The 26,317-nt window shown below is 50.3% G+C and overlaps 1 protein-coding gene across 2 annotated transcripts in view; it reads left to right on the top strand.

Annotated features, from left to right (window-relative positions):
• KIF7 (kinesin family member 7) overlaps positions 1-26,317 on the top strand; it is a 119,010-nt gene that overhangs the window by 89,963 nt on the left and 2,730 nt on the right. For both annotated transcript variants that reach the window (XM_033942837.1, XM_033942836.1), the window contains exon 17: positions 26,103-26,267. In XM_033942837.1, coding sequence (XP_033798728.1) covers positions 26,103-26,267 — 165 coding nt within the window. The remainder of the gene's footprint in view (positions 1-26,102; positions 26,268-26,317) is intronic.

Genomic DNA, 26,317 nt, shown 5'->3' with positions numbered 1-26,317 from the left:
AGTTAATGGGTTTGAGAGTTCTCAGCTTTCTCACGAGTCCTTGGTGGTTGAGTCTTCCTTGAAGAAGTCCAACCCCTCAAAGGTTTACGCTGCCGTCCCTCTGGGCAGAGTGGGCCGTACGATGGACAAATTTGGTCGCCGTCTTTATCAAAATTCAATGATGGCGAACCGTGTCCTCAATTATAGCTTTATCTTCACGTCCTACCTATGGTTCTGTGTAGACGCCCTCCGCTCGTTCCGGGAGGATGTACCGGATTCTCGGCATCAGGAGTTTCGTCTCGTCGAGGAGACCCTCGCCCAACTACGCCTCTATATGTTTCAGGCGGCCTATGACGCCTTCGAGTTGTCCTCAAGGGTCACGGCGTTTGCAATCACCATGTGTCGCCTCGCTTGGCTCAGGATTGTGGACATGGATCCGAATCTCCAGGATCGTCTAGCCAATCTCCCTTGTATGGGTAATGAGCTGTTTGATGATTCCATAGAGGCAGCTATTAAGCGCTCTCTGAACACGAACAGTCCTTCGCGTCTCTGGTGAGACAAGCCGAAGACCCCTCTGGCTCGGCAATACAAAATTCCTCTCCAGAGGTATCCACAGAAATCTACTCCTGCATTCTCTCAGCCTCCTTCGAAGCAGCCACAACAGCGGCAGCAGCGACAAGCTGACCAGCCGCCAGCTACGGCAAAGCCTGGGCCGTGTTTTTGACAATTCCAGTCTGAGCCTTCGGGCTCCCTTCCTCCTGGAGCCTTCCCCCCTCCCCATCGGGGGTCGTCTCCATCATTTCTATACCCAGTGGGAAAGTCTTACCACTAACAGTTGGATGCTTTCCATCATCCGGGAAGGGTACTCCCTTCACTTCAGTCATGGGCCCCCGGACCTTCCTCCAAGAGTTTCCTTTGCCTGGTCTCAGTTGCCTCTCCTTCTGCAGGAAGCTCAGGCCCTTCTTCGCCTTTGGGCGGTCGAGGAGGTTCCTCCGGACCAATGGAATACCGGATTTTATTCCTGGTACTTTCTGGTACCCAAGAAGATGGGGGATCTGCGCCCAATCCTGGACCTCTGTGCTCTGAACAAATTTCTGGTCAGGAAACGGTTCAGAATGCTCACCCTTCCTACCTTGTACCCCCTCTTGGACGAGGGGGACTGGCTGTGCTCACTGGACCTCAAGGAAGCGTACACGAACATTCCGATACTCCCAGCCTCTCGCCGGTATCTGAGATTCCGGGTGGGGGATCTCCACCTCCAATATCGTGTCCTTCGCTTCGGCCTGGCGGCCTCTCTGAGGGTTTTCACGAAATGTCTAGTTGTGGTAGCTGCGGCCCTGTGTCTCCGCAGCCTGCAGGTGTTTCCCTACCTCGATGACTGGTTGATCAAAGCGTCCTCGCATCATGAAGTGCTGCGAGCGTCGAATCAAACCATCTTGCTCCTGCAAAGTCTCAGCTTCGAGGTGAACTTCCCCAAGTCCCACCTCTGTCCGTTCCAGTATCTGGAATTCATCGGAGCGGTCCTGGACACGGTTCATCTCCGCTCCTTCTTGCCTCGGCCTTGTCAAGAGGCCCTTGTTCGTTTATGCCAGAGGGTGGCCCATCTGTCCTCGGCCCCGGCTCGGCTCCTGATGGTCCTCCTTGGTCACATGGCCTCTACGGTTCACGTGACTCCTTTTGCCAGACTTCACCTCCGTATTCCCCAATGGACTCTTTCGTCCCAATGGAACCAGGATTGAGACCCTGTCTCTCGACTCATTGTCATGACGCCTTTGTTGAAGAAGTCTCTCCGTTAGTGGATGCTCTCTTCCAATCTTTTCAGAGGTTTTCTGTTTCATAGCCCCCTCCGCAGAAGGTCCTCACGAAGGACTCGTCAACCTTTGCTTGGGGGGCTCATCTGGATTGTCTTCGCACTCAGGGGCTTTGGTCCATTGCCAACCGTCTTTGTCACATCAATCTGCTGGAGCTTCGAGTGATTTTCCTTGCCCTGAAGGCTTTTTGTCACCTGCTTCGAGACCGAGTGGTGCTGATCCGCACGGACAACAAGGTCACCATGTATTATAGCAACAAACAAGGGGGCACGGGGTCCCTGTCTCTGTGCCAAGAGGCGATGCGGCTCTGGGATTGAGCCATCCGCCACAACATATGCCTTCGGGCGGTCTACATTCAGGGCCAGCACAATTGTCTGGCGGACAGGTTGAGTCGTCTTCTGCAGCCTCACGAGTGGTCCATCCATACCTTGACCCTGCGTCAAGTGTTTGCTCGTTGGGAGACTCCGGATGTCGATCAATCACAAGTAGCCCCGCTTCTGCTCCAGGGTTTACACCCCTCTCAGACTCGAGGCGGATGCTTTTCTGCTGGACTGGACGAACCTGTTTCTGTATGCATTCCCTCCATTTCCTCTGATTCTGAAGACTCTCGTTAGGCTCAAGTTCACGAGTGCCACCATGATTCTGAAAGCTCCTCGGTGGCCCCGACAGCCGTGGTTCTCCCTTCTGTTGCAACTCTGTTCCAGGGAGCCTCTTCTTCTGCCTGTTTTTCCTTCTCTGCTTACGCAGAGTTGAGTTTCTCTACTTCCTCCCAACCTTCAGTCTCTGCACTTGATGGTTTGGTTTCTCGAGACTTAATGCTCTCGTTCCAGTTCTCACAGCCTGTGCTGGACATCCTGGAGGCATCTCGGAAGGAGTCCACTCGCCAATGTTACCATCAGAAGTGGACCCGCTTTTCTTCCTGGTGTGCTTCTCAACAGCAGGAGCCGCTGTCCGCCTCCTTATCTGCTGTCTTGGACTATCTGTTGCACTTGTCTGGCGCTGGACTCAAGTCCTCTTCGGTTCGAGTGCACCTTAGTGCCATTTCTGCTTTTCATCAGCCGATTGACGGGAAGCCTATCTCTGTTCATCCTGTGGTTTCCCGCTTCATGAAAGGCCTTTTCCACGTTCATCCGCCCCTTAAACCTCCTGTGGTTTGGGATCTTAACATGGTCCTTACTTGCTTGATGAAACCCCTGTTCGAGCCGCTAGCGCGGGCTCACTTGAAGTTTCTTACTTGGAAGGTTGTATTTCTTATTGCTCTCACTTCTGCCTGTTGGGTCAGTGAGCTTCAAGCCTTGGTAGTGGACCCACCTTTCACTGTCTTCCATCATGATAAGGTGGTTCTCCATACCCATCCTAAGTTCTTGCCTAAGGTTGTTTCTGAGTTTCACATCAACCAATCCATTGTTCTTCCTGTGTTTTTTCCGAAGCCCAATTCTCACCCTGGAGAAGTGGCTCTGCATTCTCTTGACTGTAAGCGTGCGCTGGCCTTCTACTTGAAGCGCACCGCTCCTCATCGTTCTGCTCCCCAGCTGTTCCTCTCTTTCGATCCTAATCGCTTGGGTCGCTCTGTTTCTAAGCGGACCATTTCTAACTGGTTGGCCGCTTGTATCTCTTTCTGTTACGCTCAGGCTGGTCTCTCCCTGCCGGGTCGAGTCACAGGCCACAAGGTCAGAGCGATGGCGGCGTCTGTTGCTTTCCTCCGCTCTACTCCACTTGAGGAAATCTGCCACTTGGTCCTCGGTTCATACATTTACCTCGCACTACTGTTTGGATACTTTCTCCAGGTGTGATGGCCATTTTGGCCAGTCCGTTTTACAAAATCAGTTCTCCTAAATTGCTAACTCTCCCTCCATCCCATTCTGGTTAGCTTGGAGGTCTCCCACATGTTGAGAATATGCTGCCTGCTTGTCCTGGGATAAAGCACAGTTACTTATCATAACAGGTGTTATCCAGGGACAGCAGGCAGATATTCTCGCAACCCACCCACCTCCCCGTGGTTGGTTTCTTTGCTTGCTATCTGAACTGAGGCCACGCTGAGGAGACGCATGCCCTAGGTCGGGCGGGAAGGGCACGTGCGCATGCGCGGGCTAATCGCAAGCTTGAAGGTCTTCAAGCAAGTCTGCTTGCGAAAATGTCCGCTAGGGGGCTCCATCAGAGACGTCACCCACATATTGAGAATATCTGCCTGCTGTCCCTGGATAACACCTGTTATCCCAGGACAAGCAGGCATGATATTCTCACATGTGGGTGACGTCATCTACGGAGCCCCAGCGCGGACAGCTTTTCAAGCAAACTTGCTAGAAGTTTCAAGTTTGCACACTGCACCACGCATGTGCATGCCTTCTCGCCCACTAGAGGGCGCATCCCACCTCGTGGTCCTCAGTTCAATTTTTTCCGCGGAGCCAGAAAGCCCTGTGGATTTGAGCTCCAGTTTTGTATTGCCTTTCTGCTGCCGCGTTTCGTTTTTTCGATCGGTTCGCGGTGCTCCTTTCTTTTTTGTGTTTTTCCTTCGTTTTCATAAAAAAAAAAATATATATATATTTTTCTTTTCGTTGGGCTCCGGGGGCTCCCGGCAGCCGTGGCCGCGGGACGTCGGTCGTTCCCGGCCTCCTTTTCCGTTGATGTCCCGTCCTGTTACGGGATTTAAGAAGTGCAGCCGGTGTGAGAGGTTACTTTCCATCACTGACCCTCACCGGTGGTGCATTGTTTGTCTCGGGCCGGATCATCCGACAGCTTCGTGTGATCGCTGTGCTACCTTTCAGGCCAGAGCCCTCCGCCGCCGAAAGGCCAGAATGGCGGAATTGTTTGCCGTGGACGCACCGGCTAAGGCCTCGACGTCGGCCTTGGCCTCGGCCCCGGCCTTGACCTCGGCCTCAACGTCCTCGGGGGCCTCGGCTTCGCCTCGGCCCTCGACTTCGAAGGCGTCCTCGGGAAAGCCGGCTTCGGGTAAGTCCTCTGTTCCATCCCCGTCAGCGAAGAAGCCATCCTCTGCTCCGGCTAAGGCGAGTGGGTCGACCCCGGCCCCGCCTCGGACCCCGGCTTCGCACACCCCGAGGGAATACTCGAGACCGAGGTCGCCCTCCAGGGAGTGTGCTCCGGACCCGGAACTCCCGACCTTCGTGGGGATTCCGGCCTTTCAGGAACTCCTCCGAGCTCTTATTTCATCGGAGCTGTCGGGGGCCCTGGAAGTGTTGCAGCGAGCTGCGGTTCCGGCGGCCTCGACCTCGCAGGCCTCGGCCGGGGCGCCCTCGACCTCGGAGGCCCCGGCCTCGGCGCCCTCGACCTCGGGAGCCCCGGCCTCGGTGGCCTCGGTCTCGGGTACTGTGGCCCCTTTAACCTCGGCCCCGGCTGTGCCCTCGACCTCGACCTCGGGGGGGCCGCCTGAGCGGAGTGTGCGGCCCAAGGAAAAGTTGCGCAGAGTGCGCCGTATTTCCTCCTCTTCCTCCTCGAGATCTTCCCGGGACTCCTCACCCTCGACGCGACCTCGGACAGGGCGCCGATCGAGGAAGCCGAAGCGCCCGCGGGGCTCGCCTCGGAGGCACGATCGTTCCTCGCCGCTCGGGGGCGAGGCGCTGCAGGTATCGGAGTTGCGCCTCGACAACCCGAGGCTCCTCCGATCACCTCATGGGAAGTCTTCCCGTGCCGCCTCGCCGAGGAAGTGGGAGAGTGCCCCCCGGACACCGGGGTCCTCACCCAAGGGTTCTTCGAGGCGGAGAAATTCTCCTTCCCCCTCAAGGGCCTTGGAAAGAGCATCCTGGGGCTCGGGGTCGGTCAGGGATCCTCATTATTCCCATGAGGCCTCTCCCCTTTCCTCGGTGGGGAGGTCGAGAACCCCGTCTCCTCCAGCCAGGCCGTCCTCATTTTCCACTTTTGTTCAGGACATGGCCCGAGCCCTGGGGTTGGACCTTATGGTCGGTTCCCAATATTCTAAAGAATTTTTGGAGGAGCAAGACCTTCCCACTCCTCCTAGGGAGGTGCCTAGGCTCCCCCTCAACAGAGTCCTCCTGCAGACCTGGTTGAAGAATTTGTCGAACCCTCTTACAGTCACGTCTGTGCCTTCTAAAATGGAAGCGAAGTATAGGACGGTGCCCCCTAAAGGGTTTGAAAAGGCGCAGCTCTCCCACCAGTCTCTTCTGGTGGAGTCTGCCCTTAAGAAATCACAGCCCTCACGGGTTTCTGCGGCGGTTTCACCCGGCAGGGAGGGGCGGACCCTGGACAAGTTTGGCCGTCGCCTCTATTCAAATTCCCTGATGGCCACCAGGGTTCTAAATTATGCCTTCACCTTTTCCTCCTATTTGCGTGGCATGGTGAAGGACCTTCCTCAATATCGAGACTCCTTACCGGACTCCCAAAGAGCAGGATTTGATAAGTTTATGTCCAACCTGTCTCAATTGCGGTTGTACCTCTTTCATGCGGTGTACGATGCATTTGAGCTGGTTTCGAGGGTGTCGGCCTTCGCAGTGGCCATGCGCCGTCTGGCCTGGCTTCGCACCCTCGATATGGACCCAAACCTGCAGGAACGTCTTGCAGACTTGCCTTGTGTGGGGTCCGAGTTATTTGATGAGTCCTTAGATGCGGCGACCAAGCGGTTGTCGGAGCAGGAGCGCTCGTTAGCATCCCTGGTCCGCCCCAAACCTAGGCCCCCGCAGCAGAAACCTTTCCGTCCTCCGCCGCGCCGATACCCTCAGAAGTCGACTCCGGCTTTTTCAAGGCCGCCTCCGAGACGTCCGTCTCAGCGAGGCAGAGGGGGACAAACCCAAGCCCCGGCGCAGGGTCCTTCTAAACCCGCGCCTTCCTTTTGACGGGCTGAGCGGACGGGGCGGGTTCCCCTCCGCGAAATCACAGGAACCCCTTCCCATCGGGGGGCGTCTTCGGTTCTTCCACATGGCATGGACCGAGATAACATCAGACGCTTGGGTGCTCCGGACCGTCTCCGAGGGCTACTCGCTCAACTTTGTGTCCTCGCCACCGGATCATCCCCCAAGGGTGGCCTCTTCCAACCGAGCGCAACTGCCGATCCTTCTGGCCGAGGCCAGGGCTCTGTTGGTGCTTCGGGCGGTCGAACCGGTCCCCAAGGACCAGCGGGGTACGGGGTTTTACTCCTGTTACTTTTTGGTCCCAAAAAAGACCGGGGACCTGCGCCCCATTCTGGACCTCAGGAAGCTCAACAAATTCCTGGTCCGGGAGAAGTTTCGAATGCTGTCTCTCCCGGTTTTATATCCTCTCTTGGAGGGAGGGGACTGGATGTGCTCCCTCGACTTGAAGGAAGCATACACCCATGTTCCGGTGCATCCCGCCTTCCGAAGATTTTTACGATTCCAGGTGGGAGATTTGCACCTTCAGTACAGGGTCCTGCCCTTCGGCCTCGCCTCGTCCCCCCGAGTCTTCACGAAGTGCATGGTGGTGGTCGCGGCAGCCCTGAGGTCTCGTGGGCTTCATGTGTTCCCTTACCTGGACGATTGGCTCATCAAAGCCCCGACCAGGGAGGGGGTTATCTCAGCGACCCGACAGTCTATTGCCTTCCTGCAGAGCCTCGGGTTCGAGATAAACTTTCCAAAATCGCAGTTGTGCCCGGCTCAGTCTCTTCAATTTATAGGCGCAGTGCTGGACACGGTGCGCCTGCGCTCGTATCTCCCGCCCCAGCGGTTGGAAGCCTTGGTGCGGATGGGCCGTCAGGTCTCTCAACTGTCGGTGGTGTCGGCCCAGCGCATGATGATGCTGCTCGGCCATATGGCGTCGACGGTCCATGTCACTCCGTTCGCCAGGCTGCACCTGAGGATTCCTCAGTGGACCCTAGCTTCCCAGTGGCGTCAGGAGTACGATCCGGTGTCTCGTCTCATTGCGGTGACTCCGCTTTTGCGGAAATCGCTGCGTTGGTGGACCGACTCTTCAAATCTGTCCAAGGGTTTACTGTTTCTCACCCCTCCTTTTCGCAAGGTTCTGACCACAGACTCCTCGGAGTACGCGTGGGGAGCCCACCTCGACGGTCTTCGAACGCAGGGCCTGTGGTCTGCCGAGGACCGTCGGTGTCACATCAACGTGCTAGAACTTCGGGCCATCTTTCTGGCGGTTCGAGCATTCGTCCACATATTGCAGAATCAGGTAGTCCTCGTCCGCACGGACAACCAAGTGGCGATGTACTATGTGAACAAGCAGGGTGGAACGGGTTCTTGGCCCCTCTGCTCGGAGGCTCTTCGCCTTTGGGAGTGGGCAGTCTCCCGGAACATCTTCCTTCGGGCGGTCTACATCCAGGGAGAACAGAACTGTCTGGCAGACAAACTCAGTCGACTTCTGCAGCCGCACGAGTGGACTCTACACTCCGGAGTTCTGCGCGAGGTTTTCGCTCGCTGGGGAACGCCGCAGGTGGATCTGTTTGCCTCTCCGGAGACCCGCAAACTGCCCCTGTATTGTTCTCGGATGTACTCCCGGGACCGTCTGGAGGCCGATGCCTTCCTTCTCGATTGGGAAGGGAGGTTCCTGTATGCGTTCCCTCCCTTTCCTCTGATCATGCGAACGTTGGTACATCTCAAATCGTCCGCTGCCACGATGATTCTCATTGCACCTCGGTGGCCGCGTCAGCACTGGTTCTCCCTGCTGCTTCAGCTCAGTACCAGGGAGCCTCTTCTTCTGCCTGTGTTTCCTTCTCTGCTGTCTCAGAGTCAAGGATCCATGTTGCATCCCAATCTGCAGTCATTACACCTGACAGCTTGGTTTCTTACTCCTTAACTTCGCCTGATCTGTCTCAATCTGTGAGGGAGGTGTTGGAAGCCTCCCGCAAGATTTCGACTAGGCTTTGTTATTCGCAGAAATGGACCAGGTTTTCCACCTGGTGTTCGTCTTTTCACCTGGATCCGGTTTCGGTTCCGGTGTCCTCGGTTTTGGACTATTTATTTCACCTGTCGCACTCTGGTTTGAAAACCACTTCTGTGCGTGTTCATCTTAGTGCTATTTCTGCTTTCCATCAACATCTGGATGGGCGTCCTCTGTCGATCCATCCTTTGGTGACACGCTTCATGAAAGGGTTACTCAGGGTTTGTCCCCCTCTTAAGCCTCCTTCAGTCGTGTGGGATTTGAATGTGGTTTTAGCTCAACTGATGAAACCTCCTTTTGAGCCACTCAACAAGTCTCTCTTGAAATTTCTGACTTGGAAGGTGATTTTTCTGATTGCCCTCACATCCGCTAGGCGGATTGGGGAGTTGCAAGCTTTGGTTGCGGACCCTCCTTTCACTGTCTTCCATCATGATAAGGTGGTTCTCCGCACCCATCCTAAGTTTTTACCTAAAGTTGTTTCTGATTTCCACCTCAATCAGTCAATTGTCCTTCCTGTGTTCTTTCCTAAGCCCCACTCCCATCCTGGCGAGACGGCGCTTCACACGCTTGACTGTAAGAGGGCGTTGGCATATTACCTTCAACGCACCAGGTCTCATAGGAAGGTTCCTCAATTGTTTTTGTCCTTCGATCCTAATCGATTAGGGCATCCTGTTTCCAAGCGCACTCTGTCTAACTGGTTAGCTGCTTGTATTTCTTTTTGCTATGCTCAGGCTGGACTTCCGCCCCCGGGTCGAGTCACGGGGCATAAGGTCCGAGCGATGGCAGCTTCGGTTGCTTTCCTCCGATCCACTCCTATGGAGGACATATGTAAAGCTGCCACTTGGTCTTCGGTTCATACGTTCACCTCTCATTACTGTCTGGACACTTTGTCCAGAAGCGACGGCCGGTTTGGCCAGTCGGTGTTGCGTAACCTGTTTTCCTGAATTGCCATCCTCCCACCTGCCCTTTTTTGGTTGGCTTGGAGGTCACCCACATGTGAGAATATCATGCCTGCTTGTCCTGGGATAAAGCACAGTTACTTACCGTAACAGGTGTTATCCAGGGACAGCAGGCATATATTCTCACAACCCGCCCGCCTCCCCGGGGATGGCTTCTCTGCTAGTTATGGAACTGAGGACCACGAGGTGGGATGCGCCCTCTAGTGGGCGAGAAGGCATGCACATGCGTGGTGCAGTGTGCAAACTTGAAACTTCTAGCAAGTTTGCTTGAAAAGCTGTCCGCGCTGGGGCTCCGTAGATGACGTCACCCACATGTGAGAATATATGCCTGCTGTCCCTGGATAACACCTGTTACGGTAAGTAACTGTGCTTTACGGTAAGTAACTGTGCTAAAATGATAAAAAGGATGAGACAACTTCTCTATGAGGAAAGTCTAAAGAGACTAGGGTTCTTCAGCTTTGAGAAGAGAGAGCTGAGGGGAGATATAATAGAGGTCTATAAAATACTGAATGGAGTAGAAAAGGTAGATATGAATTGCTTGTTTACTCTTTACAAAAATACAAGGACTGGGGGGCACCCAAATGGTTTATAGTTTGTTTATTTATAATCTGCCTTTTACAAAGTGAAGTGCAACACTCACATACCGTGTTTCCCCGAAAATAAGACAGTGTCTTATATTCATTAGGGGCCCAAAAAAGGCACTAGGTCTTATTTTCGGGTAGGGCTTATTTTTTTCATGTACATGTTCATCTCTCTCTTTCTCTCCTTCACCCCAATTCTTCCTCTTTGTTTTCCCCCACATGTGCAACATCTTTCCTCCCCTCTCACCCATCCCCTTATGCCTTCCCTCTGCAGCATCTTTCTATTACTCCATCCCTCCCATCCCCTTGTGCAGCAGAACTCTTGCCCAGCTTCCATCCTTCTCTCCCTCCCATCCCTCTTGCAGAAGAACCGTTGAGCAACTGCCATCATGCAGCCGAACTGCCGAACCCCCGCTGACCCTCCATCCTTCTCTCCCAACCTATCCCTGCCGACCACGACCATAAATACCTTCCAACAGAGGAGCGTTGGGCCAGCAGCACTCACAGGCTGCTTCGCGGCCTTCTTGCTGGGGCCTTCTGTCTACTGATGATATCATCAGTAACGCAGCACACAGAAGGCCCCAGTGAGAAGGCCGCGAAGCAGCCTATGAGTGCTGCTTGCCCGACACTCCTCTGCCAGAAGGTATTTATGGTCACTGTTGGCAGGGATCGGTTGGGAGGGAAGGATGGAGGGTCAGCAGGAGTTTGGCAGTTCAGCTGCGCAGCAGGGACGGGTCTGGGGGAAATGCGGCTGCCTACGACTAGGGCTTCTTTTCAGGAGTAGGGCTTATATTAAGACCTACCCCGAAAATCATGCTAGGGCTTGTTTTCGGAGTAGGTCTTATTTTCGGGGAAACATGGTAAACAGTTCAGACATCTTACAAAAAAAATAGAATTATACATCATATTCAGCATAAAATCAAAATAAAATACCAGCCTGACAAAAATAGTAGCACCAATCACTTCTCCTATACCAAAAATCAATGAAGCTACTAAGTAGTAAATTTAAAACAAATCATAGAACAGCACTGCATACGTCTAGCAGTATTATAGAAATGATTAGAAGTAGTAGTAGAAAATATTTCTTCATGCAACTGTGTAATTAAAATCTGGAATCTGGAATCATTGCCAGAGAATGTGGTAAAAGCAGTTAGGGGTTTTTAATTTTTTCCTTAGGAAGCTCATCTTTATGGATATTACTGTTTAATAATTAACTACAGAGTTTAGTTTTATTTTCTTGAGCTTTAACATCCAAGAGATTGTTTATGATTCTTTTTAGGATGTCTGCAGTTTTGGTTTCCTTTCATTTTTTTTTTGTGCTGGGGAAGGGATCTTGTTAGTTTTATTGTTAGTTATTGATATGTATTGGGCTTTGTTTGTATTTTGTATTTCACATTCAGCAATAAAAATGAAATTATAAAAGCAGGTAGCTTAGCGGTTAACATTATTAAGATGGACTTGGGAAAATTCACTGCTTTATTCTAGGATAAGCAGCATAAAATCTTTTTTATTCTTTTGCAATCTTGCCAGGTACCTGTGACATGGATTGGCTACTATCAGAAACAGGATCCTGGGTTTGAGGGACCTTCAGTCTGTCCCAGTATGGCAATGCTTATTTCTTATCTGGTTAGCTTTAGCCCTCCCTCAACACGTCTCTGACTCCTGTTTACTTTCATCTGTTCACCTCTTTATCTGTATTCCAAAGGTGTACAGATGAAAGTTATCCAGGGTTGAAGTGTCAAATTCAAAAATGAAAATCTTAACCCTTGAAGTTGATTGGACAAATCCAATGAATATCAACGCCAAGTTTTAGACTATTGTTTGAGCAGGGGAATTGAAGCTATATTCCGCATCTTTAAAGGTGTAGAGAGGTGATATTTTAAATATGTATTGACAAAATTGAGATTGTTTTCTTCATTTTTTTCTGTGAAGTGAAAGGCAATTTCTATAAGTGGGTGTGTGCACCTACACAAGCCTTGCATGCAAAGTGTACTACACGCTCTTCTGTAAGACAGTGCATAACTTCAAGGAAGGGGGTACATGTGGGCGGAGCATAGGAGAGGCATGGAGCATGGGTGTGTGTCCAACTTACATGTGCAACTTATAGAATACTATAAGTTACACTTGATGATTTTAAAACAGCTTCCTTTGACTCCTAAATTGGGTTTCTAAATCTGTCCTCTATTTTCAGTCAAACTTAACATCCTATGTTTTCTGCTGAAAATTCAGCTGCCATTCATTTGCCTAGATTTATAAGCCTGCTGCTTAAAATTAGTGCTAAGCTCCTAAGATATATCCCTGATGCCACCCATTTTCCCCCCATTATAACAACCAAGTAATCATAATTGTACAGAGTATACATTGGTATAAAAAAAGAATGTGATAAACTCAAGTAACTTATTACTGTTCCCTCCTAGCTGAGTGAGAGTTCTCCAATTGCATTGTTGCCAGCAGGAGCAATGCTTCAATATTGTACAATGTTTTCAATCGCTAAGAACAGACAGGTTCCCTGGAGTCCTACAGAGCTTACCTGTCCTTCACTATTGAAAATATGATAGAGAAACTGGTAGAACTGTAGGTGGAGGACTCCTACTTAGCTTAGAGCAGTGTTCTTCAACCACCGGTCCATGGACCGGTGCCAGTCCACAGAAATTTCCTGCCGGTCCACAGGGCCAGCACGTGCATCAGGCCTAAAACAATGTTCTTCAACTGCCGGTCCACGGTACGATCGATGCGGCATTATCTTCGAGCCAGCTCCCTCTTCCTCACTGATTCAGTGCACAAAGCCGTGGGCAGTGGCTCCTATGCACGTCCTGCGCCTGAGCCTTCTCTCTGACGCTGCAACGTCAGAGGGAAGGCTTCCAGATGAGGCGCGGGACGCGCAAGGAGCCACTGCCCGCAGTTTTGTGCACTGCATCAGTGAGGAAGAGGGAGCCAGCCTGAAGATAATACCGGGGGCGGCATAAAATGACCAGGCGGGAGCAGGCCAGAAGGTAAGGCATAGCATGGAGGGAAGGAGACAACAAAGGTAGGGGGGGATGATTTTATTTTTGGATTTAGTGATTGAAATATGTCAATTTTGAGAATTTAAATCTGCTGTCAGTGTGCTTTGTGTAGTTTAATTTTGTGGTTAACCGTTATGTATTGTTAATAAGATTATATTGTGTATCTTTGAAAAATGAATGGACTTTGAAAAATGAGTGTTACAATTAGTACTATTATGGGGGTGGGGTCTGGGGTGGAGATTGGGTAGAGATGGGCGGGGTCTGGTCCATGACTTAGCCCAGTGTTCTTCAACCGCCGGTCCATGGACCGATGCCGGTCCACAGAATAATTCTTTTATTTCTGCCAGTCCATAGGTGTAAAAAAGGTTGAAAAACACTGGCTTAGTGGGAATAGCAGTAACTATATCATATAGTGACATATATATCTAGACACAAAAGAACAGAAGAAAAGGGGAGTAGAGGGGGGTCAAGAAAGGTAATATGAAGTTTAAAAAATTCAAGAAATCAAACGTGCAGCTGATCCACAAGATCCAAGATACAGAAAACCAGTAAATCAGAATAGAGGTCCAAAACTCCAATGCAAAATTTATTCACCACATAAAATCATAAATACGTAAATAACTAAAAGCCTGACACAGCCATGTTTCGCCCTCATAAGGACTGCATCAAGGGGTGTAAAACTGACAATCAAATAAATAAAACAATATGTTAGTGCATTCACAATAAATGATCCAATTAAAAACAAAAGAACATAAAATCACAGACTGTGCTAATGAATAAGATCACATAAAAAGTTATTAAAACATACCCAAAAGGTGTTATTCAACAGGCATCACCTATTGGCAATTGCTGTAAAACATTAAAGAAGCAGTCATTAGATATTAGACCTTTTCTGGAAGTTCATCATTTACAGATGGTGCAAACAATAATTCTGTCCCATATAGATTACTGTTAGGAACTTCAAGAAAGTAAAATAAAAAAGATTTGACATCGGTATGTGAACATTTCTTAAGAAAGAACTGAATATTTCATGGGGTGTCCTCATTTTTTCACATGACTGTAATTACTTTGAAGTCTCTTTCCCTACATGTGTTTCTCCTATTGTTTAATGGACATTATCCACAACACCCTTTACTCCATTTCCTTTTTTATTCTAAAGGAACCTGGAGATTTGGAAGTGGCTGTAGGGGAAGATGAGGCCACTACATACTTTTTAGGATGTTTTTTAAATTTCCTTCAGTTTATCTCAAACAAGGTCTCTGGACTGAAGATTTTAGTACACAGTTTAAAGTTAGAGGGTTCTATGTTCGAACATCAATGTGCATTACCCAAATTCTAATAGATAAGATTTTAATTCTAGACCTGTTCTGGTGCGATTTAGCATATGCAAGTTTTATAGCATCACAACTGGGTGTTGTTCTAGTACTGAAATCAAGCCATACCTTTATCAGGTCCTTTACTTTATATTGATCTTTATTCAGTGCATTACTGTTCTTCCTGTTACACTTCTCTGCAGTATGCTGGGATCTTGTCTAACATGGTTACATGTTGTGACCTCTAGGCTATTTCTAGGACACCTCCTCTTTACCTCTTTTATCTTTAGTATATTTGTTTCTGCTAACGTAGTACAGTCATGTCTTTGTAAGACCCATTCCTGTTTTGTAAATTTCTATATTTCTCATGAGAACACTCAAATGGTATCGAAAGCCTGTACTCAGGATTCATTTTGGACTCATTTTAAGTGACCTGGACGTCTTTACTTAAAAAAAAAAAAAGAAATGTGTCTTGAGTGATGACCTTGTATGATCTTAATGGTCTTGCAGAGTTAGGAAGAGTTAATGGGTGCTGCGGAGGAACAGAGTGGTTGGTCTATTTGACTCTTTCTGTTGTTATGCTTCTATGTTTCGGTAGGAAATATCATGGTGTTCATTTCTTCCTACTCATAGTTCCTACTCATAGTGTCCATTTCTTCCTACTCATAGTTTGAGTACAGGAAAGTTTTTCTCCTATGGTTTCTCTGGATTCCATTTTTTAAACCTGCACACAAGACTTTATTCTGAGTCTAAGTTGGTTTCTTGCTGGACTTCCGGTATTATGCTTCTGTTCTAGCAATTTTAGTTCTCTTCATTTCGTTTTTTCTTCATTACGTACTTCTCTGTGCAAATTTGAGGTTTCTCCTGGTTGCCATTTCCTCTCGTGTTTTCTGTTGTTGGTGACCACTTTTCTAGAAGTATCTCTATTGCTTCCTAAGATTATTCTATTCAGCACCTTAACTCTGTAGCCACATTGCCTCTTTTCATTTAGTTGTGTCATTCTCAACTCTACAGTATCTCTTTACCTTCAGTTGATGCCACTGGCTCAGGAGTAGTTTATTCAATTTTTTAGGGTTATGCATAGAGAATGACATGGGGAAAAATTTTGTCCCGGTCTCTGTGAGCTCATCCCCGTCCCGTTCCTGTGAGCTCAGTCCCCTTCCCATCCCCACGAGCTCGGTCCCCATCATCCCCGCAAACCATCTGATCCCATCCACACAAGCCTTGAATGGTTTTATATAGAACTTATTTTCTTAAAATATAAAAAGAAACAATATTCTGTACAATTGTCATTTTATAAATCAAAGTTCTGGCTTCTGAACTAGAGAAAGAGATGTTCAGCTGGCAGGGCTTTGTTTATAAATTTTTATCAACACTACTAATATACTACTTTATCCTAAAGCAAAAAAGAAAAAAAATAGAATTTTTTTTCTACCTTTGTTGTTTGGTTTCTGCTTTCCTTATCTTCTCCTCATTCAATTCCTTCCACCCACTGTCTGCTTTCTCTCTGCGTCTCCCCCCACCCCCTCATTGGACTGGCATCCATCTTCTTCCCTCAGCTCCCCCCATAGTCTGGCATCTCTTGTCTTCTTCCTTTCCAGCATCCTCTCCCCACTCATTGTTCCCCATTTCCCTTCAGCGTCTTCTCCCCACTCTCTGTTCCCCATTTCTCTTCAGTGTCTTCTCCCCATTCTCTGTTCCCCATTTCCCTTCAGCATCTTCTCCTCACTCTCTGTTCCCCATTTCCATTCAGCATCTGTTATTTTCTACCCCCCTCCTCCACCCTCCTTCAGTGTGTGTTCCTTTCCACCCCCTTTCAGCACCCCTCATGCGGTCTATGCATCTCCCTCCCTTCCTCTTACCATCGTGGCGTGTTTTAATTTAATTTGTTCAGACAGCTCAAACCTGAAGTCGCATGCATCTGCGAAAGCTTCTCCTCTGAGGGAACTGGAAGTTGCATCAGAAGAGAAGCTTCTGTAGACGCACATGACTTCAGACTCGGGCTGCTTGAACAAATTAAATTAAAACACACCACGAAGGTAAGGGGAAGGGAGGGAGGGAGATGGATGCGGCAGCGATTGGTAGGTAGGAAGGAGGGAGGGAGATAGATGTGGTGGTGATCGGGAGGGAGGGGGCTGCATGCGATCGATGACCGTGCGCATGTTCCCTCCCTTAACTGTGGAGACAATGCATATTTTATGATACTTCAACCTCTCTATAGTTTTTGGGGGATGAATTCTATTTTCAAATTAGAGTATCGTCTAAACCAGGGGTGCCCAACGCGTCGATCGCGATCGACAGGTCGCTCGCTCAGGCGACCCCAGTCGATCGCAGAACGGGTTCCCTTCTTCCCTTCTCTTTTTTCCCCTCCTGACTGGCCCGCTCCTGAATTCTGCTGCTGCCTCCGCTGCTCAACATTTAAAAAAAAAAAAAAAAAAAAGGCTTGGAGAACTTATGCTCCGGGGGCTAACATGTGCTTGTACCGGCTTCCCTTCTCTTCCCTCTGAAACCGGAAGTTATGTCCGGGGAGGGGGAGGGGGTAAGAAGGGAAGCCGACACGCACATGTTAGAGCCCTGTTCGCGGGCTAAAGCGGGAGACAGGTCAGTGAAGCTTGCGATTTGCTCTTCTTGTTGCCAGGTCCTGCCTACTTTCTGTTTCCTCAAAGGCAGGACCCGGCAGCATTTCTCTTAATAGGTCGATCTTGGGCCGATCAGCCTTCCTCTTCCCGACCTCAATTGTGCCGTCGGAGAGGAAGTTCTGGCCAGCGGAACTTCCTCTCCGACGGCAAAATTGACGTCGGGGAAAGGAATGCTGGTGGGCCCGAAGCAAGGAGAGCTTGGCCGGCGGCGGGCGGCTTTGGGGGCCTGTTATCCGATGGCAGCGGCAGAAGCAGTGGCTTGTGGGTGGGCAGGGAGGGAGAAAGAGGGCAGGCAGGGAGACAGAAGGAAAGAAGAGAAACAGAAAAAAAGAATGGGGGCATGAAGAGAGAAAGAAAGAGAGGGCAAGGAGAGAAGAAGAAAACATTGGGGGGGGGGAATGAGGTCAGGAAGAGAGGAAGCATACAGGCTAAAAGAAGGGAAGAAAGATTGGATGCACAGTCAGAAGAAGAAAGTGCAACCAGAGACTCATGAAATCACCAGACAAGGTAGAAAAAAATGATTTTATTTTAAATTTAGTGATCAAAATGTGTCTGAATTTATATCTGCTCTCTATATTTTACAATATGGTCCCCTTTTACTAAACCGCAATAGAGGTTTTTAGCGCAGGGAGCCTATGAGCGTCGAGAGCAGCGCTGGGCATTCAGCGCAGCTCCCTGCGCTAAAAACTGCTATCGTGGTTTAGTAAAAAGGGAGGGGTGGGTATTTGTCTATTTTTGTATGGTTGTTACTGAGGTGACAGTGCATAGAGTCATCTCCTTTGACCTCTTTGAAAAAACCCCAGAATAGGAATGATAATTAACAATTGTATGCGTACAGTGTGCGTTGTGTTTTTTTTTTAAATTTTATTGTTGGTAGATCATTTTGACTTGGTCATTTTAAAAGTAGCTCGCAAGCCCAAAAAGTGTGGGCACCCCTGGTCTAAACGATTAGAATAATGGGTTATAAGAGTGAGCTATCAACTATAAATAAAATAAGACACTGATGTGCAAAAGAAGATCGTTGAAAGGAAGAATGCGCTCCCGAGAGAGGCGGTGGAGAGTAAAACTGTGACTGAGTTCAAAGAAGCGTGGGATGGACACAGAGGATTTAGAATCAGAAAATAATATTAATTATCCCAGGACAAGCAGGCAGCATATTCTCACATGTGGGTGACGTCATCCACGGAGCCCCGACGCGGACAGCTTTTCAAGCAAACTTGATTGAAGATTTCAAGTTTGCTAGTGCTGCACCACGCATGTGTGTGCCTTCCTGATCCACTAGAGGGCGCATACCCTCCTCATGGTCCTCAGTTCTTAGTTTTCCGCTAAGCCAGAAAGCCCTGTCTCTCTTCTCTGCGTTCTTCTAAGTGCCTTTCTGGCACCGCGGCTTCTTTATTTTGTTAGGGAGTCGCTGTGCGTTTGTTAATTGATCGTGTATTTTCTTTGTTTCAAAAAAAAAAAAAAAAAAGGACTTTTTATTGTGTTTCTGCTGGTTCCATCGGCAGGCCCTTCTTGGGCCTCAGCCATGCTGCTAGGCCTCATTTTGCTGCAGCTGTATTTTCTTCTTCCCTGGCCTCTCTCTGGGCTCACCTCGTGTGAGCAGAATGGCCGGGACCCTTTTTCCTTCGTTGGAATCGGACTGAGTAGCTTCGATCCCCGGTAAGTTTTTCTTTCTTTCTTTCTTCTAGGTGCGTTACCTTGGTAACGCCACCGGCTGAATCTCAGGCATTCCAGGCATCGAGTGCAATCGTGCCCGCCTCTACGAGACCTTCGATGCGTGCCTCCTTTCATGGGAATACTCATCTCGAGGTTGCCCTTTATGGAGCGTACTGCTGCACCTTTATTACCAGTTTCATTGGTACGGTGCCGACTTCTGAACCTCGACGGACTTCGGTGTGCCTCGACATCGACTGGGGCTTCATGCCTCGACCTCGACTGAGGCTTCGTGCCTCGACCTCGACTGAGGCTTCGTGCCTCGACCTCGACTGAGGCTTCGTGCCTCGACCTCGACTGAGGCTTCGTGCCTCGACCTCGACTGAGGCTTCGTGCCTCGACCTCGACTGAGGCTTTGTGCCTGGACGTCGGCTGGGGCTTGGTGCCTCACCGCCGCCTGGGGCCTTGTACCTCGACATAGAATGCAGCCTTGTGCCTCGACGTTGTCTGAGGCTTTGTGCTTCGACTTTCTGCCTCGACGTCGACTGGGGCTTGGTGTCACGACGTCGACTGAGGCTTGGTGTCTCGACATCGACGGATGCTTTGTACCTTCGACGTCGGCTGAGCCGTGTGCTCCGCGTCGACTGAGGCTGGGGGCCTCATCGTCGGCTGGAGCTCTGTGCCTCGTCGTCGACCGAGGCTTCGTGCCTCGCCGTTGACTGGAGCTTTGTGACTTGACGTCGCTTGGGGCTTTGTGCCCTTTGGTTGACTGTGGCCTTGTGCCTCGAAGTCGACTGTCGCTTGGTGTCGCAACGTCGCTAGGGGCTTTATACCTCGGCATCGGCTGAGGCTTTAGGCCTCGGCATCGACTGCGGGTTTGCGCCCCGGTTTCGACGGGGGCTTCGTGCCTCGACTTCGTCTGTGGCTCTGTGCCTCGGCGTCTCCGGCTCCTATTCGAGAGGGTTCCCCGTTTTCTCTTCGGTTCATTCCGGGCAGCCGTGACGGATTATTGTAGTGCGGAGTTTGGTTTCCTGGAGGAGACTCTCTCCCTGCTCCGGCTCTATTGCTCCCGCCATGCGTCATCTCGCTTGGCGCAGAGTGTGGCTGAGGATCCGAACCTCCAGGATCGTCTCGCCACTTTTACTTGCGTGAGTACTGCGTTTCTTGAGGCCTCTCTTGCGGAGGCCACTAACCGCCTTTCAGAACGCGACCGGTCCTTCGCCTATCGGGACGCCTTCAGCTGAATCCCTTCTGCCTTGGTGGTTTGGACTCCTTCTCCGGAGGGGCCCTCCGGATTATTTTCTTGTGTTATCTCGGTCTCCTTCGCAGCAGCCGCAATAGCTGCAGCAGCGCCGGGTTATGGTCCAGCCGCCGGCTTCGGCGACTCCTGGCCGTCTTTTTGACTATTCTCGCATAGCCTCCGGGCTGCTCTCTTTCTGGGGATTCCTCCCCTCCCTTCGGGAGGGGTGTCACCGTGTCTACGCACTGGGAGTATAGCCTCGCCTCTGTCGGTTGGGCGTTCCCATCCTCCCATCTGCGTCTGGTCCTGGCCCTTCGTGACCTGCACTAGTTTCTAGTCTGGGAGCGGTTCAGACTCTGTCCGCCCCAGTCTCGGGAGTCCGTCGGGGCGGACCTGGACCCAGTTTGTCTGCGCTCCTTCTTGTCTCGGCCTCAGGGGGAGGGCCTTGTTTGTTTATACCGGACGATGGCCCCTCTGTCCTCGGTCCGCTTCCAGTCTTTTCTGCCTCTGCCTCGGCAGGCCGCCTGTCTGCGCCTAAGTCAGCTGGTGTCTCAGCGGTCTTCGGCCTCGGCCGAGCTGATGCTGATGCTTTGGGATCATGGGTCTCCACGGTTCATGTCCCGATGTTCGCCTGGTTTCCTCTTTGTGTTTACCGCTGGACCCGAGCATCTCAGTGATGGCAGGATCGGGATCCCGCTTCCCAGCGCTTTTGTGGTGCGCTGGTTTCGTTGGTGGGCCACCTCTTCGTATCCCCGCATCAGAAGGTTCTGCCGATGGACTCCTCGGCATCGGCTTAGGGGCGCAACACGACGGCCTTCGGACTCGGGGTCTTTGGTCGGGTGCGGACTGTCGCAGCCGCATCAATCTGCTGAAGCTCTGGGCCATTTACAATGCCGTGGTGGATTTTCGTTATTGGTTGCTGGATTGCGGGGTCCTGGTGCGTTCCGACATCCCGGTGGCGATGTATTCTGTGACCAAGCCAGGGTGTACAGGTTCCCTGTTACTTTGCAGGGAAGCCCTTCATCATTGGAGGGGGAGTTACACCACTACTTCTTTCTTTGGGCAGTGTATTTCCGGGGCGAGCAGCATTGTCTGGTGGACACGTTGAGTCGCCCTTTTCGGCCGCATGAATGGTCGCTCCATTCTCAGACTCTGCGGCATGTGGTTGTTTGGTGGGGAACCCCACAGGTAGTTCTGTTCGCTTTGCCCCTCACTCACTGGTTGCCTCGATATTGCTCGAGGATGTTCTCCCGGGTTCGCATCGAGGTGGATGCTTTCCTTCTCGATTGGATGGGCAGGTTCCTCTATGTGTTCCCTCCCTTTACTCTGATTCTCAGGTCTTTGATACACCTGTTGGTCTGCGCCACCATGATCTTGATGGCTCCTCTGTGGCCCTGGCAGCTGTGGTTCTCCCTGCTCCTCCAGCATGTCAGGGAGCCTCTGTTCCTACCTATGCTCCCTTCTCTGCTGTCTCAGTGTTGAGGTTTCTGTTGCATTCCAATCTGCAGTCTCTACACTTATCAGCTTAGTTCCTCGCAACGTGCCTCCCTCCTTCTGTTTCTCTCAAGTCGGTGGGGGTGTTTTCGAGGCCTCTCGAAAGATCTCCACTCGGCAATGCTATTCCCAGAAATGGTCCTGATTTGCTGCGTGGTGTGCTGAGCACCGCATGGATCCGCTCTCTGCCTCCTTGCCTTCAGTGCTGGTTTATCTGTTTCACTTGTCTCGGTCTGGTCTCAAATCGACATCTATTCGAGCCCACCTCTGTGCTTTTGCTGCCTTTCATCGGCCGCTTGATGGGACGCTACTCTCCGTCCATCCGACGGTTTCCCGCTTTATGAGGGATCTCTTCAATGTACATCCTCCGCTCAAAGCCCCTCCGGTGGTTTGGGATCTTTGTGTGGTCCTGACTCAATTGGTGAAACCTCCATTTGATTCCATTGATAAAGCTCTTTTGAATTACTTCACCTGGCAGGTGGTATTCCTGGTTGCTCTCACGTCTGCTCGCAGAGTCAGTGAGCTGCAAGCTCTGGTTGCGGACCCGTCTTTTCCTGTATTTCTTCATGACACGGTGGTCCTGCGTACTCAACCCCAGTTCTTGCCCAAGGTGGTTTTGGACTTTCCTCTCAATCATTCCATTGTTCTTCTGGTCTCTTTTCCGAAGCCCCACTCGCCTCCTGGCGAGGTGGCGCTTTACACACTTGACTGTAAGAGGGCGTTGGCTTTTTATCTTCAACGCACTCAGTCTCCTCAGACGGTTCCTCAATTGTTTTTGTCCCTCGACCCTAATCGGTTAGGACGCCCAGTTTCCAAGCGCAACTTGTCCAACTGGTTGGCTGCTTGTATTTCCTTTTGCTACGCTCAGGCTGGTCTCGCGCTGCATGGTCGAGTCGCAGGACATAAGTCCGAGCGATGGCGGCTTCTGTAGCTTTCCTCAGGTCGACGCCTATCGAGGAGATTTGCAAGGCTGCCACTTGGTCTTCGGTTCATACTTTCACCTCCAACTACTGCCTGGATACTCTGTCCAGGAGCGACGGCCGGTTGGGCCAGTCGGTTTTGCGTAATCTGTTTTCTTGAATTGCCAACTTCCCTCCGTCCCGTTTTTGGTTAGCTTGGAGGTCACCCACATGTGAGAATATGCTGCCTGCTTGTCCTGGGATAAAGCACAGTTACTTACCGTAACAGGTGTTATCCAGGGACAGCAGGCAGATATTCTCACAACCCGCCCGCCTCCCCGAGGTTGGCTTCTTTGCTAGCTATCTGAACTGAGGACCATGAGGAGGGTATGCGCCCTCTAGTGGATCAGGAAGGCACACACATGCGTGGTGCAGCACTAGCAAACTTGAAATCTTCAATCAAGTTTGCTTGAAAAGCTGTCCGCGTCGGGGCTCCGTGGATGACGTCACCCACATGTGAGAATATCTGCCTGCTGTCCCTGGATAACACCTGTTACGGTAAGTAACTGTGCTATATTGAACTAAGGCCAGTACTGGGCAGACTTGCACGGTCTGTGTCTGTATATGGCCGTTTGGTGGAGGATGGGCTGTGGAGGGCTTCAATGGCTGGGAGGGTGTAGATGGGCTGGAGTAAGTCTTAACAGAGATTTTGGCAGTTGGAACCCAAGCACAATACCGGGTAAAGCTTTGGATTCTTGCCCAGAAATAGCTAAGAAGCAAAAATTAAAAAATTTTAATTGAATCAGGTTGGGCAGATTGGATGGACCATTCGGGTCTTTATCTGCCGTCATCTACTATGTTACTATGTTATACCTCCTTCTCCTTTGTTTATAGGTAACTGAGGTACTGATAGGTCTGCAGGTTTTTTGACCTGCCCGACACCATCCATGCCTAAACGTTGGGAGCAGGAGGGGTGCTCAGTCCCTCCTGCTCCATAGGCCTCTCACCCTCCCCCCCCCCCGCCCAGCTCAGCAATCCCCCCGTACCTCCAAGTTGGGAGCAGGAGGGATGCTCAGTCCCTCCTGCTCCTCCGGGTCCAGCGACGCATCTGCCTGGGCCTTAGGCCCCACCCTGGTGCATCATGTGATGCACAGAGAGGAGCCTAAGGCCCTGATTGGCTTAGATGCCTCAGGTTCCTCCCCCCTTGAGAGGGGCCTGAGGTGCCTGAGCCAATCAGGGACTTCCTTAGGCTCGGGTGTGGCCTAAACCCCAAGCAGACGCGTCGCTGGACCCGGAGGAGCAGGAGGGACTGAGCACCCCTCCTGCTCCCAACTTGGAGGTACGGGGGGGCCCAGCCAGGCAAGGCGGAAGGCTGAGCACCCCTCCTGCTCCCAATGTTTAGGTACGGATAGTGTCGGGCCTCCAGAGCAGGAGGGACTGAGCACTCCTGCTCCTAACGTTTAAGTAAGGGGGTGTCGGGTTGGGCCGTGCCAGTCGGGAGGCCTTTTTTTCCCCATTTTTTTAAATAGGCCTGATATTTTGCGGTCTATTAAAAAAAAAGCTGGCAGAAGCCCTGATAGCAGTGACAGGAGGCTGCTTCTCTTGTCACTACTGTCAGGGTCTGAGCATGCTCAAGGATCGCTCTCCAGTGATCCGTGCCATGGGTGGGGAGCATGTCGACGATCATCCCCAGTTGCATGCAGGCTTTTGTGAATTCGTCAGCCTGCATGCAATCGGGAATGGATCAGACATTCAATCGGGGGTTAGTGAATCTAGCCCTAAGACTTTGCCCAGGTCCAGAGACTTTGTTCCTCCCAAATAGATAACAAGATAACAGTTTCAGAAAGCACCAAACTGAGCTCAGTTCCAATAGAGAAACTGACTGGGGACAATAGCTTCTCTTCCTTCAACTAGCCTAGTCCCTCTAAATCAGTGTTCTTCAACCTTTTTACACCTATGGACCGGCAGAAATAAAAGAATTATTTTGTGGACCGGTAAACTACTAAGACTGAAATAAAAAAACAATGTAGATAGTACTTTTATTTATTAATTAAATAACAATTTAAATTTACAGTAATTGACATTATTTAAATTTCCTACACATCATTCCAATGTATATCTTCCCTCTGCATCTCTATATATCCTGTCTAGCATCTACCCTCTTTATCCTTGTCCCTTTGTAGCCATATGATCAGTATTGGCCTTCTGTGTCCCCATCCCTTCCCCCTCTGTGTCTATCTACAGTGGCTTCCTCCCCTCCCAGCAGCTCTCAGTACTTGCCTGCAGCAGCGCCAGTAGCGTCAGCGCAGTGATTCACTTAGGCAGCCTTGGGTCCTTTGATGGGTCAGGCCCACCTTTGAGGAAAGAGGAAGTTGCATCATCAGAGGCGGGCCGCAACTCAGAAAAAGTCCCAAGGCTACCTAAGTGAATCACTGCGCTAATGTTACTGACGCTGCTGCAGGCAAGTACTGAGAGCTGCAGGGAGGTGAGGAAGCCACTGTTGGAAGCTGGGAAACAAAACGTCGGAGCTCATTGGGGCCCCCTGATCTTGCCGGAGTGGCAGGACATTTTTGCAGACCGGTCTGCGATTGAAGAACACTGCTCTAAATGATGAGAAATTAGAGGAGGTGACTTCCAGAATTCTTTAGCTCTCAGCCCTATTCCTTCCATTTACTCCAGAATCTTGGCTCACTGAAAGATTGTCTCCAGAGATAATCACAGCAACAGCCTCTCCAGCTTCCCCTCTGAACCACCATCACATTCTCATCATTGGCCAGTAGTATTGCCTTAGTGATTCCAAAGATCCACAGATGATGCAGGGAAGGAGTGTACATATTGCTCTGGGCTTGTAGGCCTCAGTGTTGACATAAGTGGGATTCCAATACTGGAAACTTCCAAAGACCCAGACCACACTAAAAAGATCCATGTGGTACCCTGTTGTAAAGGCAGACAATGTTCTTAGGGAAAGACACTATCTGTTCTTTTTCTGACTTAACCTTAATCAATGAAAAAGGAAAGAGCAGACTGAGCATTCTGTGACGTGGTCACCATATTGAACACCCCCCACTGCACCCACTTTTTATGAAATTGCAACGAAAAGGCTGGTCTCTGTATGGGGAAGTATGTATGTTTTCAAGTATGTATGTTTGTAAATAAATCTTAATTGAGGGACACAGATGGAGGAACGGTGAAAGAGAATCATAGATTTCATTAATTTTTGGAAGGAAGGAAGTTGTCCAAAACAAAGGACTATCTTAAGAGAGAGAGAGAGAGAAGGAATGCATTGACCAGAGGAAACGGGGGAGCGGAGCAACACTAGAATTGACCAGTAGAGTTAAGGGAAACAAAGAAATGCATTGACTAGGGCAAGGAAGGAAGAAGGGGGAAAACAAGGGACTACTACAAAATGCATGTTCCTGGGGAAGAAGATCAAAAGGAAAGACATAGAATATGCTGACTAGGGAAAAGAGAGGTGGGTAGCAAAGCTACAGAACACATTAACTGGAGAGGAGAGAGGAAGCAGGTGTCAGCAGTGCATGAGCTTTTAAAAGAAAAATATTTTGCTGCTGTTATCTTTGCTAGCATTTTCTGCCAGTTTTAATCTTCAACTTCAGCTATTTCCTTCTCTGTAATTTTGGGAATAGATAGACCAGCTTTTGGCTGAAGGACTGGTTATTTATTTCATCCAGGTTTTATTTGTATTATTCTTTTTGCAGAACAAATGACTGAAGGGCTATCTGGGAGCAAACAGCAGTATGAGGGCAGGATGCAGATGCTTGAGAAGGAACTCAGCTGGTACATGAGGACACATCAGGAGCTGACTCAGAAGCTGAGCATGCTGACCGGATATCCATTGCATCCTACGGGAGACCATAGCAAAGGTAAACCACTCAAAAAGACACTCAAAGCCTGGAAGAATTTTAGGCAGCAT

The sequence above is a fragment of the Geotrypetes seraphini genome, chromosome 4 (assembly GCF_902459505.1).
Source record: "Geotrypetes seraphini chromosome 4, aGeoSer1.1, whole genome shotgun sequence".
NCBI lineage: Eukaryota > Metazoa > Chordata > Amphibia > Gymnophiona > Dermophiidae > Geotrypetes > Geotrypetes seraphini.
This window is presented reverse-complemented; position numbering and strand designations above follow the sequence as displayed.